Consider the following 15752-nt stretch of genomic DNA (forward strand, 5'->3'; position numbering starts at 1 on the left):
TTGGCTCCTCAGGAAAGCCTCTTTGGAAACTCTCACAGACGAATTCAGAGGATTTACCTTTCTTCTTCTTCTTCTTCTTCTTCTTCTTCTTCTTCTTCTTCTTCTTCTTCTTCTTCTTCTTCTTCTTCTTCTTCTTCTTCCTCCTCTTCCTCCTCTTCCTCCTCTTCCTCCTCTTCCTCCTCTTCCTCCTCTTCCTCCTCCTTCCTCTTCTTCATCCTTCTCCTCCTTCTCCTTCTTTTAAAAGATTTATTTATGTATACAGATTGCATTTCTGCCTGCAGGCCGGAAGAGGACACCAGATCTCACTACAGATAGTTGTGAACCACCATGTGGTTGCTGGGAATTGAACTCAGGACCTCTGGAAGAGCAGCCAGTGCTCATAACCTCTGAGCCATCTCTCCAGCCCAGAGGATTTACTTCTAAATCCAGTCAAGACAGCAATGAAGATTAACTATGTCCAGAATGGATGGTACTAGGTATATTCAGTATATGAATTTATTTACTTTTCATTTCAAATATTTGGTTATTCAGATAAATGATAATTCATGATGGGTTTGATAGTTACAATGATTAGATATTTTCTGTCACTGTAGCAAAAAGTTCATCTTTTCTTCATTTACAGTTTATACACAGTGATCCTATGATTTCACATGTCACAACGTAATTTCCTGAAACAATATATAGAAACAAAGAAATTCCCTCACACACGCCATGGGTGATGCAGGCAGAAAGCACACAATGAAAAGGGAAGTGCCAGCATAAGAAGAGGCATGTTGGGTAATTGCAGCATGATGGCAGTGAAGGCAAAGACTAAAGGATTTGCTAACACACTTGGCAGAGCAGATAATTAAAGTGATGTTTCAGTAAAGGCTCTTTGACAGCTAAAAATTCTCAGCTATCTCAGAATCACATAATCGTCTTCTTTCTAGAAGGTGACATTCGTCATTTAATTATGATTATTAAGTTTGCATACTTCAACCCTCTGTGGAAAAACTTCTGTCAGTAATAATTCTGCTATAGCTTGTTTGTTGCAAAGTGCTTTTGCCTGGAACGTAGCTTCATTCCTTGGAAAGCGCTGTAGGAGCCCTTACTCTTAAGAAGACCGGGAGAAGGGTAGTGGCCACAGGGTGGAAGAGCTGGCTAATAGAACCATGGGGTGGAGCCATCCAGAGTTCACAGTGCCACACTACAGCTCACAACCGTCACCTTAGCCATGGGGAACTGCAGGATATGTAAGGATGACTGACATCCCAAAGCGAAGAGAAAGATAATCGAGGAAGTGGATATAAACAAGGAGGCAAGGCTTCTGCAAGGTTGTGGGGAGACATATCAGAACATATCATATCAAATTGAAGCAAGGTCTGTCGGTGTATTCAAGCGCACCCAGGAAGCAGTTAGGAATGTGCACATGTAGGTTAGATGCGGAGTCTGGCTAGACAAGTAGCCTGGAAGTCAGGAAACATTTATTCGACAAATATTTGCTGAAGGTGCAATTTACCTTGCAGGCGACTAATAGTTCTGGTTTTCTCAGGGCTCCTCTAATCTGAACATTGAAGTCACAGGACCCTCTTTAAATCCTGCCACACCAGGGCAGTTGACTATGCTAACGGGACCACGAATCCTTTCCTTTTTTCATATTACTATGTGTACAGATCAAGAGTTCAATATAACCACATGGATGCAGAGTCCAGAACTATCAATCCCTGTGGGAGCCATACAGAAAGAGAGGAACGGTCTCAGAGGTATGAGATAAGAAACTAATACTGAAAAAGTTGAGACAGAACTGTAATAAAGAAATAGATGGATAAATGGGTTTGTGCTGTAAATAGGTCACTCATGTAAGCAAAACAAAACTCCAGTGAGCAGGGAAAATAATAATGGTCACCGCTGTTCACAACCGCAATGCTGCAAAGGAGAACACTGTCAAGACAGGATCATTTTGGTGATCAAGTCAACCAAGGGACACGATGAGAATGCCTAGAGTTTCCAGGCAGCAGGAATGGGGACACCCGCTAATAAAAACGGGTGCAGCCACACGGAGGGTGTAGTTTGGCAGGTGCTATGCATTTCTGCTTTTGGAAATTCTTCTCACCGCTGGCATACAGATTGTGTACAAGAATATTAGACAGCTTTTAGCCTCTGTCTTGGCTTTACCCTATGGGAACTCTGATTTACTACTTGTGCTAGCAGTGAGAACGCTGGGAGAGGAATTGCTCACTGTAATTACAGCTCACGGAATTTGTGGGGCAGAACGTTGTAGCTTCCTAATTTCTGGGAAAGTAAACAAAAAATAAACAAAATAAAGAACAGCAAAGAGTGGCGCTTTCGCCTGCCATTGCAGACATGGCGGGGTCTTTGGGCGGGATGTTCTCCGGGCAGCCGCCTGGTCCCCCGCCGCCCCCGCCCGGGCTCCCGGGCCAGGCCTCGCTTCTGCAAGCCGCGCCCGGGGCTCCGAGACCGTCGAATAGCACTTTGGTGGACGAGTTGGAGTCGTCATTCGAGGCGTGCTTCGCTTCCCTTGTGAGTCAGGATTATGTCAACGGAACTGATCAGGAAGAAATTCGAACTGGTGTTGATCAGTGTATCCAGAAGTTTTTGGACATTGCAAGACAGACAGAATGTTTTTTCTTACAAAAAAGGTTGCAGTTGTCTGTCCAGAAACCAGATCAAGTTATCAAAGAGGATGTCTCAGAACTAAGGAGTGAACTGCAGCGGAAAGATGCGCTGGTCCAGAAGCACTTGACAAAGCTGAGGCACTGGCAGCAGGTGCTGGAGGATATCAATGTGCAGCACAAGAAGCCAGCTGAGATCCCTCAGGGCTCCTTGGCCTACCTGGAGCAGGCATCTGCCAATATTCCTGCCCCTCTGAAGCCGACCTAAGAGCACTGGGATGCAGCTGTGTAGTCTTGCCTGATGTCTTTCTGTGTAGACATGGCCTATTGGAAGAACTCCGTTGATAATGTGTGGGTGGTAGTTTATGTCCTGCCCATTTTTATGATTTCTTTATTGGGTAGGATTTAAACGTGAAGCCCAGGCTGACCTAGAACCTATGATTCCCTCGCCTCAGCTTTGCCAGTTCTCTAAATTCCTGGAGTTCTTTATAAAATGCCTGAAGCTTTGACAAACCAAGTAAAGGGGTTTTGTTTTTGTTTTTGTTTTTTTCAAATTATTTTTTTCTTCTTTTTTTCTAAGATTTTATTTATTTATTATGTATACAGTGTTCTATCTGCATGTTTGCCACCAGACCAGAAGAGTGCACAGATCTCATTATAGATGGTTGTCAGCCACATGTGGTTGCTGGGAATTGAACTCAGGTTCTCTGAAAGAGCAGGCAGTGCTCTTAACCTCTGAGCCATCTCTCCAGTCCCCTTTTCAAACTGTTTAGCAAAGTTTGGACTGTGAGAACGATCACACACATTCTTGCTTGACCTTTGCCATTTGTTTTGACAACATTTTGTATGTGCCTTCGTCTCTCTAATTTTGTTGTTGTTGTTTGTTTTTAGTTGTGAAGTTGGTAAAACCTGAAGGAAAAGATTTTTAATAGTTTGAGAAGCCAGGGGATATAGAGTTGGTGTCAGCCTTACTAGCCACCTGTGGTAGTAGAGGCAGAGCTATATAAGTCTGGTGTTTGAAAACTTTGAACTACCTCACAAGGAATCTGACTCAACCGTGCCATGCTTCCAGAGTGGCACTGGGTGCGCATATTTTGCAAGTGGCTCAGAAAAGGTTAAAATATGCTGCTGGTGTATTACAGGAGAGGATGCTTACCTTAATGCTGCATTGTTATCTGGGGTGAGCTGCGCTTTCTGGTCCTTTTTCACTGTCTTGAAGGCACGCACAGCAGGAGCATGTGCTGAGTGCTCTCAGGCTGTGAGTGATGGTCAGTTTAAGGGATGGGGGACAGGAAGAAGGCACAGGTGGGGTCGGAGGGTCAGAGGCTGGCTTGGATTGTCTCTTGTTATTTATTTTTTTCAGAGCAGAATACTTCTCTTTACCAAACACAGATACTCCATACCTCTTGAACAGTCAGTGCATCTCCAGCTTGGTTTTGGTCTCATCCATTTTGGTTTCTGGCGTCTTGAGTACCTGAGCACAAGCATTGATGTCCACTCCCTGCCTAGTCCGGGCACAGCCATCTGGTCTGTGAAGCTTCTGAATTCCCTTTACTGTATCCCAAGGCATAGCCTTTTTTTTTTCTGTCAATTTTCATAACTTCTCCATATGCATTATGACTTGTGGTTGTCTCTGTGTTACTTGCTCTGTAGTATGCCTGTGAGAATTAAGTACTTCCTTAATTATGCAAGATCTTCCTATTTCCATATGTGTGCTTGGTTGTGTGATGTCTACACAGGAACCAATGAGAGCCAGCCTGAGGCCATCACGTCCCCTTAATGAAATGTATAAGTTAAACAGTGTTGAAAAATGTAGGCTGGGCATGGTGGCATGTTTTATTCTCTCATTTGGAGGTAGAAGAAGGAGGGTCAGAGTTTAATGCCATCTTCAGCTACATAGCAAGTTTGAGACTGTTGTAGGCTCCATGAAATCCGTTTCCCAAAACCCTGAAACCACCCACTTTACAAAGCACTGACTGGCAGCTTTACATTTCATGGATTCTTGGCTAAGACCTAAATAAACTTCTTATATTTTGGTCGGTTTTTAATAATAAAGGTGGGGGGTGAAAGTACTAGAAACTGTTCTTGGTGCTTAGTAAAAGTTCTTCAAATTAGTATATAAAAAAAATAAAGAACAGCAAAAAACCCAATAATAATAATAAAAATAAAAAATCAAAGAACAAAACAAATGAGTGAACAGATTCATGGTGTCTCCATAGGCCAGTTTGATCATTCAACATCTTGTGTTTTCAGATGATTTTTAAAAACTAAAACAAGGATGCAAACAAAAATTATTCTTGGTGGTGGGGAACAGGGTATCTATGATGATTAATTTTTTAAAAGTTTTTTATTTCAGTTATTTCAGTTTCCACTTCTTCCCCCTCCTCCTGCTTCTTCCCCACCTTCCCCTCACCCAATCCCTCCATCCACTCCATGGGAAGTCAACAAAGTCTGCCAATCACGTTGAAGGAGGACAAAGGCCCTTCCTCCCTGTATGAAGCTAAGCAAGGTATCCCTCCATAGGAAATGAGGTCCCCCCCCCAAAAAAAAGCCAGTTCATGCACCGGGGATAAATCCTAGTCCCACTGCCAGTGGCCTCACTGACTTCCCACAGTGATGACTTCCCAGCTTGTGAGTGAAAGTAAGCCATCTCCTTCCTAAATTGCGTTCATTGGGCTGTGTGAGATATATGATAGTCTCAAGTACCCTAGGTTAGCCTTGAATTCACAATGTAGCTAAGGATGACCTTCACCACTTGAGTACTGGGGTTATAAGTATGGATCACTGTGCCCTATTTATGTGGTGCTAGGGATCAAATCCAGAGGCTCATAAAACACTTACTCAGTGTGTTTATTTATTTTGGGACAAAGTTTGACTATGTAACTTTGTCTGTTCTGAAGCTCACTATGTAGACCAGGCTGGACTTGAATTCATAGAGATCTGCCTGACTCTGCCTCCTGAGTGCTCAAATTAAAGGCACCCAGCAGGCAACAAGTTTTAAATTTAGGCCTTGTACTATATCCTGGTTTCTAATTCCAAACATATTAGCATAGACTTCTTGCCCGTGGAGCCTGGCTCCTCTAGCTGGCGAGGTTCCTGGCCCAGCTCATTTGCGAGGCACATATCTTCCCAACTCAGATTCCTGGCACCACATCTGGCCCACAGCAGGCTCTGGCTTCTCATCCTGCTGCCTTGAAGGGTCAGCTCTGTTCATCATTTGTAAGGATTGTTTCAATAGGTCTGTGTGTATAGCCCTGCAGGGACCCTTCTCACTGCCTTGAAAGTCGTACAGAAGGCTGGATTGACCAAGCATGACACTGGTTTACAGTTCTCAGAGCAATTTATTCTTTGCAGCTGGGTAGGTACTGGACAGGCCTGGAGGGAAAGGCTTTTCTGTACTTTTCCTGGCACAGGGAACATTGGCTTATTGAGTATTCACTGTCTTGACGATGAGAGCAGTGTCATGATTAGGTGTTCTTAGCTACATCTAGGGCTCACGAAGGCCTGCTGCAATTGACAAGTGTTCCCTTTAGTATATGCCTAATTTTAATCGAAACTTCACATTTATGAGTTATAGATGTTGAGTATCTTATGCCTATTTATAATCTAGCAAACCTTTTATGTGCTATTGCTGGTTCACCACATGAGGAGGATATAAGCTAAAGGTATACCATTAACTTATTTGACCCAATGTCCATGCTGTGATTTGCTGCTCACACCTCAGATTGAGATTTCTAAGGATCAGCAACATAGCTAAGAACCCACAGGGAGTAAGGCATGGAGCAGACTGTAGAACCAGAGCTCAGTCATTCTAAAGTCTGCGTTCTTCCATTCCAGATTTTCTCTGGGGAGACTTCTAGATAGCTGGTGCATCACTTCAGGCACTCTGGGACCTCTTAAAATAAGTTTCGATTAAAAAAAATCCAAACTGTTGTTTTTAAATGCTGATATTTGTTTACTGTCTCTTAAGTAGAAGACATCGGCTATAATTCATCTCTCACAAGCAAGGTGGTAGCAACAGCCGTAGGCAAGGCTCTCTGCAGTGTGACCTTAGGCAAGCTACTTAACCACTCTGTAATCCAGAGCCCTCATCTGCAATGTGTAGATTGCAGCAGAGCCAGACTGAGGGGCCTCATGTGGACCAGCAGCGCTAGTACAAACAAGAGGCTCAGAACGGAGACTGACACACAAATGCTGCGCAGGGCGTGGCTCGCTCTTTATTATTGATGAATTAGTCAATAATTTATTATTGGACAGTGTGCTGATCCAATTCTTTTGTACGCTGGTTTTGTTCTACAAATGTCAAGCTGTGAGCTGTCACCTTCCCCTCTTTCATTGTGTTCATGTCTACCAGTTTTCCATTGTAAGATCAAACAGGGGAAGGGAACCTCAAATACCAGCTTTGGAGAGTTGGAGGTTGAGCGTGAATGACACCTCTAAGGTGAGGTGCATGGCTTTAATATAGTTACCTCTAGAGTATAGAAGTCATTTACCTTTATTCTCTCTTTCTCTTTCCCCCTCTCTCTCTCCCTCCCTCTCCCCCTCTGTCTCTCTGTGGCTTTATTTTAATTTTTATATGAGTTCTGAAGATTCAAACTCAGGTCCTCATGCTTGTGAAAGCAAGCACTTAGTCACTGCCCATCTCCTTTGGCCCAAGGTATGTGTGTATGTGCGTGTGTGTTTGTGTGTGTTTGTGTGTGTGTGTGTGTGTGCGTATATATGCACATATGTATGTATATATGCACAGGTACATACTAACTAACCCCCCCCCACAGTTATTTGAAGAGCTAACTGAACCTGCTACAAGGTTGATCTTCACATGATAAAGTTATTCTGTATAAAATGAGGAAGTTGTCTGGGGGAGATGGCTGGCTAGTACAGGACTTGAGTTCAGTCCCTAGGACTTATGGGAAAACTGGGTATAGGCTAGGAATATGATTCAGTTACTAACATTCTGGTCTGTTTCCCCCACTGTTAGGACTATGTGACTTGACAAAAGACTTTGACAAGAATTTTTAACTTTAAGAAGTGCTTAATGCTACCATATTATTATACTCAGCAGAACCAAGTATCATCACTTAATCAAATCCCACTATCAGCTCATAGTTAGATTTAGATTTCATCAGATCTTTTGAAGTTGTTGCTTTGAGACCCAGAGCAAGCCGACATATCACATCTGGTTTGCATGCCTCTTGGGCTCACTGCCTGGTCCTCTGCCCTTCCTCTCATGCCACTGGCTGGTTGGAGAAGCAGATCATCGTCTAGTCCGGTTTCCACAGGGAGGGCAGCAGCACTTGTGTCTCTCAGGGATTTGGTGGGAATTCATGGCTTCTCCTCAAGTTCTGTGCCGTCCTCCTAAGGTAGAAACTCTAAGGCCAGAACCTTGGGGTTTCTGTTTAAAAATCTCCTGTAACCACTACGTTGAACATCATGGTCTGCCCAGGCTTCTCCATGTACATCTGGTTGATTCTATTTCCACGTATTTTCTTCGGTTAATGTTCAGAGACTGAGAGCCATGACTTTATTCAGGTTTGGGTGGGGTTTTCTCCTTCGCCTGGGCCTCACGAATGCTAGGCAAGACATTTAGTACTGAAATACACACACAACTCTCTTTTGACTTCTGTTTATTTTGAGATAGGATGTTACTAAGATATCTAGACTGGCCTTGCCTTTTGGGCTCACTGCCTGGTCCAGATAGGCCTTGAAATTGCAATCCTCTTGTTTTCAGGCCTGTACTACTGGACCTGGTTAGGTTAAGTTTTGTTGAGGCTGTATTCTCCCATTGTCTTAACTTGGAAGCACATACGTGCTCCTGACCCATGCTTAGTTCCATTGAGAATGATAGCGCTGGAGGTACCACCTACAGGCCTGTTTTCCCAATGGTCTTTCCATTACTAATGACATTATCTGAACCCACTGTTTTCTTTGGGCTGGGAGATAATTTTTACTAATATTCATTCAGCACTCATGAATCATTTTCAACTTTTTTTCCCTTATGACTGTTGTGACTTATTTGGGGATTAAGACAAGCACCATGGTGTATTTATTGTATAAGAGCATTATGAGCTCATATGAATTCTATTTAAAAATTTATAAAATTTAGAGTAGTTCTGCTAACCCTTAGGATGAACTAAATGGGTTGAAACCACTTGTTTAATTAGTGAAGAAATAACAATTGAACTTAGAATCCAGGTCTCGTTCTGAGTCAGTTACAGTCTACCCACGTCTTCTGTGCAATCAGTCCCTCATCACAACACAGGTCATTGTGTCTGTTTCTCAGTGCCTCACTCCATCTTTGAGTACAATGATGATACATTCCTACCAGCCTGATAATAATGTTAAGCTAGATGAAGGCTGTCAGAACACCAAGACCTTTAGTAGACCTCAGTCTATAGTCTATGAAGTAGAACAATGGCTCTCAAACCCTTTTGATCCAGATCTACAGAATGGAATGCACTTGGCACTGTGACCCTGCTTCTACTCAAGCATATAAACATGTACACATGAGAAAGGAGTGCATTGGTCTCTAGCCCAGACTTAAAGAATCAACATTTCTTGAGTGGAGGTCCAATAATGAGTTTCTTCAAGTGATTGACTGCATTCCCTGTTTTGTTCTGTTCTATCCCATGCCATCAAAGGTTTCAGTGTAAAGGGGGGGAAATCTCACAGGGCGCCACCCCTAGATGAAGAGTTACAAGCATCTAGCAACTGCTGAGAGAGACAGAGAAAGAATCAGTCTTCCCCAGGGATAGTCACCATAATTAGTGATTCAATATCAAGTGGCCAGTCCTAGAAACATAAACATATGGGTAACACTGAGCTGACTCAGCAAGTTGTATTTATTTATTTATTAATATGTATAAATAGCAACAAGGGTTAAAGAAGAGGAGGCCATGAATTTATGAAGGAGTGGTGAGGGGGGCGGGCAAGGGAAGGGTAAGATGGAGGAGAGGGATGGTGAATGATGTAATTACATTTTAATGGAGTAAAAAAGATTCTGGTGGCAATCCACTAGACTCAAATGATCTCTTGATCCACTATTAGATTGTAAAACGACCTGGCCTATGCTGGTTAAAAAGGATTTCATGTTCAAAAACATGTAACGTTTCAAAGGGAAAAAAAAAAATCTCTCTTACAGAGATCTACAGTTACTCCCCTAAGATTGCTTCTCTCTTACAATTCTGTTTGCTGCTGGCAAGTACCCCTCTGATCCCAGCCACAGAGCTAACTGCACCGGGAGGGAGTGATCAAAGTATAGGCTCATGGAAGCAGAGGACCATTGATTTGAGCTGGAACTTCACACTGTGTGAACAGGATGTCATACATTCATTCGCGAGTAATTATAGTTTCCTGTGGGGATGCAGGTTTGGGAGGGAAAGAAGAGAGGCACACAGCGAAGCAGCCACGAGAGATAAAGAACATTCTGGAGCCAGTGAGGCTTCACACAGTCTATGGGGAAATGAACTCAGTGGAAGAAAGGGTGGGGAAGAAAGTCAAGCTTGAAGGGTCCCGAAAAGTATTTAAATGGGTCCATTGCGGTGGGGGTGGGGATGGAGATAGACCTGTAAGGTGATGTCAGTAGCCTAGAAAATCTTCACAACTGAGAAACAGAAGGTGACTTAACATGCAGCAAGAAGCTTGGTAGGAGGACAGCGGGCTTTTTATTTTTCTCAGCAAATTATAGCACTACTCAAGGCCAAGGTGGTATCTTTGGTGAGTGTCTATGCTTTCCCCTAACACTAGGACTGGGCTAAGTGAAGGTGAAGGGATTTCCTCAGACGGCAATGAGTAGCAGACTAGGAGATGACAGCCCCTTCTTCCAGTCCTCAATGGAGAGGGAGAGCATCCCACATGCTAGTGTGGTCGACTATGGTTGCTCTTCACTAGCACTCATGCTGAATGAGGCTTCCCAATGAAAGGGCACCAAGAGGGGAGGAGCCTCTAAAAGGTTAAGAGTTAAGAGGGCAACCACTTCTGAAAGGTATAATGCCCATCTTTTGATGATTACATACAAGACAGCTAAAGAGACCTGTACAGGTCACTGACTCCTTCAGATTTCTGTCCTGGAAGGCTCATAGGACTGCACTTTTAAGCAAAACTATAGGAAACAGTTATAGGAAACAACAACAACAAAGTTAAAGCTATTGTTCTTTAGGGAAAGGCATACTTTTCGAGTTCCCATTTCAACAAATGTAAACTCGGAGGTTAGCTGTATATAATTCCCTCTGTGTTCATGACGCACTAATAGTCACAGAAAAGAACATTTTATGGGGGCTTCTTTAAAATGCCCCTTTGTCAAAAGCAAGCACACAGGGAAATTATTCGGAGTGTTTGAGATTTCTTAGTTAGCTTTCTAAACTTTGGCAAGCATCAGGAATGTTCACTGGAGAAAAATGGTCCTTCCAAGTGAATTGATGGTGATGGAGAATTCTTTTCCATTGGAGGGAGGAAATAAATGCTACCACTCCCAATTTCTTGACTATGGATGGACAATTCCTTCCCACTGTGGTCTGGTTAACAGTCAAAGGAAAATAGAAAAATCTGTGCTGAATGAACCTGATGCCCCAAAACACAACCCAGAAAGGCGATTTCTCTTCGTTTTCCCACTGGAAGGACTGTCAGGGAAACTGGACTGGTAGCTCTGGGCGTCTTCATTGCTTAAGATGTGCAGGGCAGATAGCAACATGTTTGGAGAAGAACGCCAGTAGTATTAGAACAGATGGGAAGCAAACCAATAAAAAGCTTCATGAGGAGTAATTTGTTCATATGTATCTATTTAGATTAAATTTCCACGGCTTCAAGTTTTGAGATGGTTGAGGGTATAGATTCTACCACGATGCTTAGTTTCAGTGACCAGCTACTTGCTGATTTAGAAGGGATGGAAAAGAGGTGTCCCCAAGCAAGAGGGAGGCAACCCTGGGGCAGGCAGGCTCACAGTAGCTCCTGTCTCAATATCTCTGGCAGAGCTGTTCCCAACCTTGACGTCCAGGCCCCAACCAGGGCATTGAATTCTATTGTTTGAGGGTAGATCCAGGGCCTCTTCACTTAGAAAGGAAAGTTGCGCTCCTAAGCGAGAGTGTGTAGTATAAACCATAGTGAAAGACTAAAGGAATTATATTTATTCTCAGTGAGTCTGGGTGACAGCAGAGGAAACCCAGAATTGAGCATGAGAGATCTAAGTTCCTGTGTGGAGGAGGACGTTTGAAGACTCAGGTTATCACTGGATGATGGGTATGTGGCTGTACATAATTCTCCAAGTTTCAGCCTGTGTTTTGCTGCCCTCAAGCAATCCTTTTGTTCATATAGCTCTGAGTTCAACTACTCCAGGCATGGACACACAGATATTTATGATGGGTGTTATCCACTGACAGCTGGAGTATGAAAAAGTTGCCACTCCAGATTGGATCAGAAATCACAAGAAGAGTTAGGACTGAAGGAGAGTCCTGAAATCAACAAGGAGATCCCTTTACAGTAAGGGACAAGTGGCATAGTTGGCCATTAAGTTTAGTGATGAAGTTTTCAGAAAGGAGATTTCAAAGAGAAATCTTTATAAGTTTTTTAAAGGTATATCTAATTTAAGAATTGTTAGTGAATAAAGGCCTTTAAAGAGGCAAAAACATTAATTGTTTAAAAATATTTTTATTTCTTACAACAATTGTAGTTACCTGTGTTGGGGCCATAGAAGAGTAGCACTATCCACATTAAATCAGGAATGAGGAGGCTCAAGGATCCTGTCTTTCATTGTATATCTTCTACTAAGCCCACCAAGCTCCAGCGAATATCATCAAATGCATGATCACACAGATTTCCCTAGTTAATCTCAGTGGGTCACAAACAAAAGGATTATACATGAACCATGAACAAGCGGGCAAGTGAATGAGAGTGACAGAGAGAGAGAGAGAGAGAGAGAGAGAGAGAGACAGAGAGAGAGAGGCGGGAGGAGACGGGTAGAGGAGTTGGAGAGTTGACGGGATGGTTGGGAGGTGAGGATGAAAGTGTTCAGTATGCATCACGTACATGTGAAAAATTGTTTAAAAACAACTTAATAAAATATATTTAAATTGAAATTTGGAATTGAAAAAAGAATGTGACATTAAGGAGAGCATGGTGAGCTGAGTCCAGGTCTTCTTCTGTGTTCCTGGAAAGCAGGATGGCCAGGGATGCGTAATCAGTTGGTGCCACAGCTCCCGTTGTCCGTGAATTAAAACTGTGACTGCCTCTGCTTGTGTGAGCACCCTTTATCTGAAGAGTTCGCGCGTGGGTTGGGTGGGAAACTCATAAGGACAAAACCTTCCCATCGACTTTCAAATGTGGACATCTACACTGTTTCTAAACCTACATTTGAAACACACATCATCTTTAAAAAAAATTCCTTTCACATGTCAGCCACCTTCTACTACAAAGTGCTAAGAGTCTTTTTATCCTGAGAGGAGAGGTGGTAGATTTACTAGCTTTTCTTTGCTCTTACAACCAGGATACCCTGAGGTAAACTTTTGGCTCTAGTCTGAGCACATCCCTTGAAAGCATTTCTGAGCCCTTTGCCTTCAGCGTCTTGTAGTTTACCCAGTATGCCTTTGTCTATTTTAGTGTCGGTTAATTATTCAAAAAAACCAACTCCCCAAACCAAAAAAACAACCCTCCCCCCAAACAAAAATAAACAACAAAACCCCCAAAACTAAAAAATCCAGGAGTCCAGGCAATGAAGATAAGGTAGATTCCTAGACAGGATGCTCTTTTGGGACGGTGATATGTCCTGGAAAAGAACACAGGCTTTGAAACTAAACTGCTGGAAACCAAAGCTTGTCCACAGTGGCCGGGTGGCCCTGGCTGAGTCCCAGCCTCTCTTGGTGCCAGGTCTCCCCAGCCTGAGTACTTCACTAGTCCTCCAGCGCTTATGAGGATTACTAAGTACTTGGAATGGAGTGGTCTGAACAATGCCTTGCTCACAGCAAAGTTTTAGTAAACGAATCATTTTAATTAGAAACAGCGGTGATGAAATTGCGCCATCCACTCAATTACAGAATTAGGTTTAGGACTACCTCCATCACAGGCTGTGCTTTTGGGCAATGGGAGGTCTATCTTCAATTTGGGATTAATTGGGAAGATATACTTCCACCAAACGGATGTTGGCGACGAGGCCCTTCTAGGATTGTAGTGTGGCCGATGTGCAGCACATAGTGGGAAAGGGAGCAACAGAAAGATACAGTGTGGCAGCAGGGAAGAGACTGTTCCCCTGGCAACTGGTTGCTAGGGACAAGCATTTGGCAAAACACATTGGAGAATCACAACTTCTTTAAAGAGCAGTTAATGAAAATACTCTGTACTTACAGTGAGCCTCTGTCGGTGTGAGAGCCTGCAAATGTTGGGGACTTGGTAATAGGGCTATGAAGCCCCTCTTTCTCTAGCTACTTTCCTCTTGTGCCCATACCACAGGTCTGGGTGACACCAGAGAAAACTGGGGCTGAGCATGATAGATTTAATTTCCAGTTTGGGGAGGGCTCCTTGGAGATTCCTTTCACAAGCAGATGGGCAGTGCATGTGCCTGTCTGTAAGTCTTCTCATTCCTCTGTGTTGTTTGTGGCAGTTCGGATCTATTCATCAAGTCCTGAGAAACATTCCGGGTTCTGATAAATAGAAAGTGCTCATGACGGATGGAGTCTGCTGACTGCCTGAGGTAGATCACAGTGCCCACACCGAGTCTTCAGGAGACCTCGTGTGAAATGCTAAATAGGGATGTGATCCTCAAGGTTCCCCCTGAGAAACAAATGGAGTGTATACATTTATGTATTTAAAAATCGTTTTTAAAAATTGGTTAACATGATTATGGGATTTGGGGGACAGTAATGTCAGAGAGTGAACGGCAAGGCTGGAGCTCCGTGAGATAAGAGCTGGCTTGCTCAGAAGGTATTTGAAGGCAGGTCCCTATATCCTTGGAGATCTCAGCCATTTTGTCTTCTAAGGCTTCCCCTGATGTACGAGTCTCACATAATGGAGCATTGACTTAAATGTTACCTGTCCTTAAACAATACCTTCATAATGATGGCTGGGCTACTGTATGAACAAATGTTTGGGTACTTTGCTCAGTACATAAGAAGGAGAAGGAGAAGGAGAAGGAGGAGGAGGAGGAGGAGGAGGAGGAGGAGGAGGAGAAGGAGAAGAAGAAGAAGAAGAAGAAGAAGAAGAAGAAGAAGAAGAAGAAGAAGAAGAAGAAGAAGAAGAAGAAGAAGAAGAAGAAGAAGAAGAATCAAAGTCTTGTGTGTGCTATAATCTGGCCAGGGTGATACTTAGAACTAAGCACCACAAGGTCTCTGTGATGTATCAGGATTTTTGCTGGGACCCAAAATAAGGGAAGTGGGATCTTGTGACATGATGCAGGGACTGCCCTGAATAAAAACTGCACACCCTACCCTTAACGTCATCTTCAACATCCCTTCTCATTCCAGGCAGTTTAACAGGAGGTGAGACCTTCAAAAGGGAAGGGAAGTATGGGTGGGTACCTGGAGAAAGTCCCTTTGCTCCTTCCTTTCTCAAATTGAATGCCGCTTCCCTCCTGCTCCCCTCCCCCATCCCCAACTCCACCACAGGACAGACTTCCTGTGGAGACTGAGGGGAGGTCAGCACCTGGTGAGCTAAAGAAATTCAGAGAATCCTCTCCAATGAAGTCAGGAGTGGTTGTGGGTGAGGTGGAGGTGGGGTGGGGTGGTAAAACAGGTGTAGCCCCAGGAACTCTAGAAGGCTTGCGACTCTAGAGACCCTGTGAAGCAGCCACGTGGTGGGGAGTTAATCTTAAGAGAAACACTGGAAAAAAAACCCAAGTACCAGCAGAAGCTTAGGACTAGCGATGGAGCCCAGGGTCCCGCTCATGCTGGGCAAGAGTTGCACCTTGAACTCCAGTTCTTGTCCTCCATTTCCAGTCCCCAGGATGGGACTTCCTCGGAGAAGGCTGCTTGCTGTTCTGGTGGAAGCTCCTCCCCAAGCCCTGGCATACACCCAAAGAGTCGGGAATGTTTGGGTGGATGCTCCACCCCCAAGCCCTCTCCCCCATCTCTCTCCAAACCCTGCTGCATCTCAGAAAGCCCACCAAAGGGTGACCTCCTCCCCCAGAGATGCTCAAGACCATTCCCACAGGGTATTTAAACT

The 15752-nt window shown here is 43.7% G+C and overlaps 2 protein-coding genes across 3 annotated transcripts in view; one reads left to right on the forward strand and one right to left on the reverse strand.

The window, feature by feature from the left end:
• Nucleotides 1-15752, reverse strand: part of Nwd2 (NACHT and WD repeat domain containing 2) — a 155669-nt gene that overhangs the window by 24740 nt on the left and 115177 nt on the right. The window lies entirely within an intron of this gene.
• LOC148121161 (mediator of RNA polymerase II transcription subunit 28) lies at nucleotides 2323-4648 on the forward strand. The gene has a single exon (XM_087909028.1). It carries the CDS (start codon nucleotides 2344-2346, stop codon nucleotides 2878-2880), a length of 537 nt encoding a protein of 178 aa, XP_087765154.1. The 5' UTR covers nucleotides 2323-2343; the 3' UTR covers nucleotides 2881-4648.

This window comes from Myodes glareolus, chromosome 8 (genome assembly GCF_982192425.1).
Source record: "Myodes glareolus chromosome 8, mMyoGla1.1, whole genome shotgun sequence".
Taxonomy (NCBI): Eukaryota; Metazoa; Chordata; class Mammalia; order Rodentia; family Cricetidae; genus Myodes; species Myodes glareolus.

What these genes read in the sequence shown, in the direction of transcription:
- LOC148121161 (XM_087909028.1), top strand. Translation starts at nt 2,344, where the DNA reads ATGGCGGGGTCTTTGGGCGGGATGTTCTCCGGGCAGCCGCCTGGTCCC.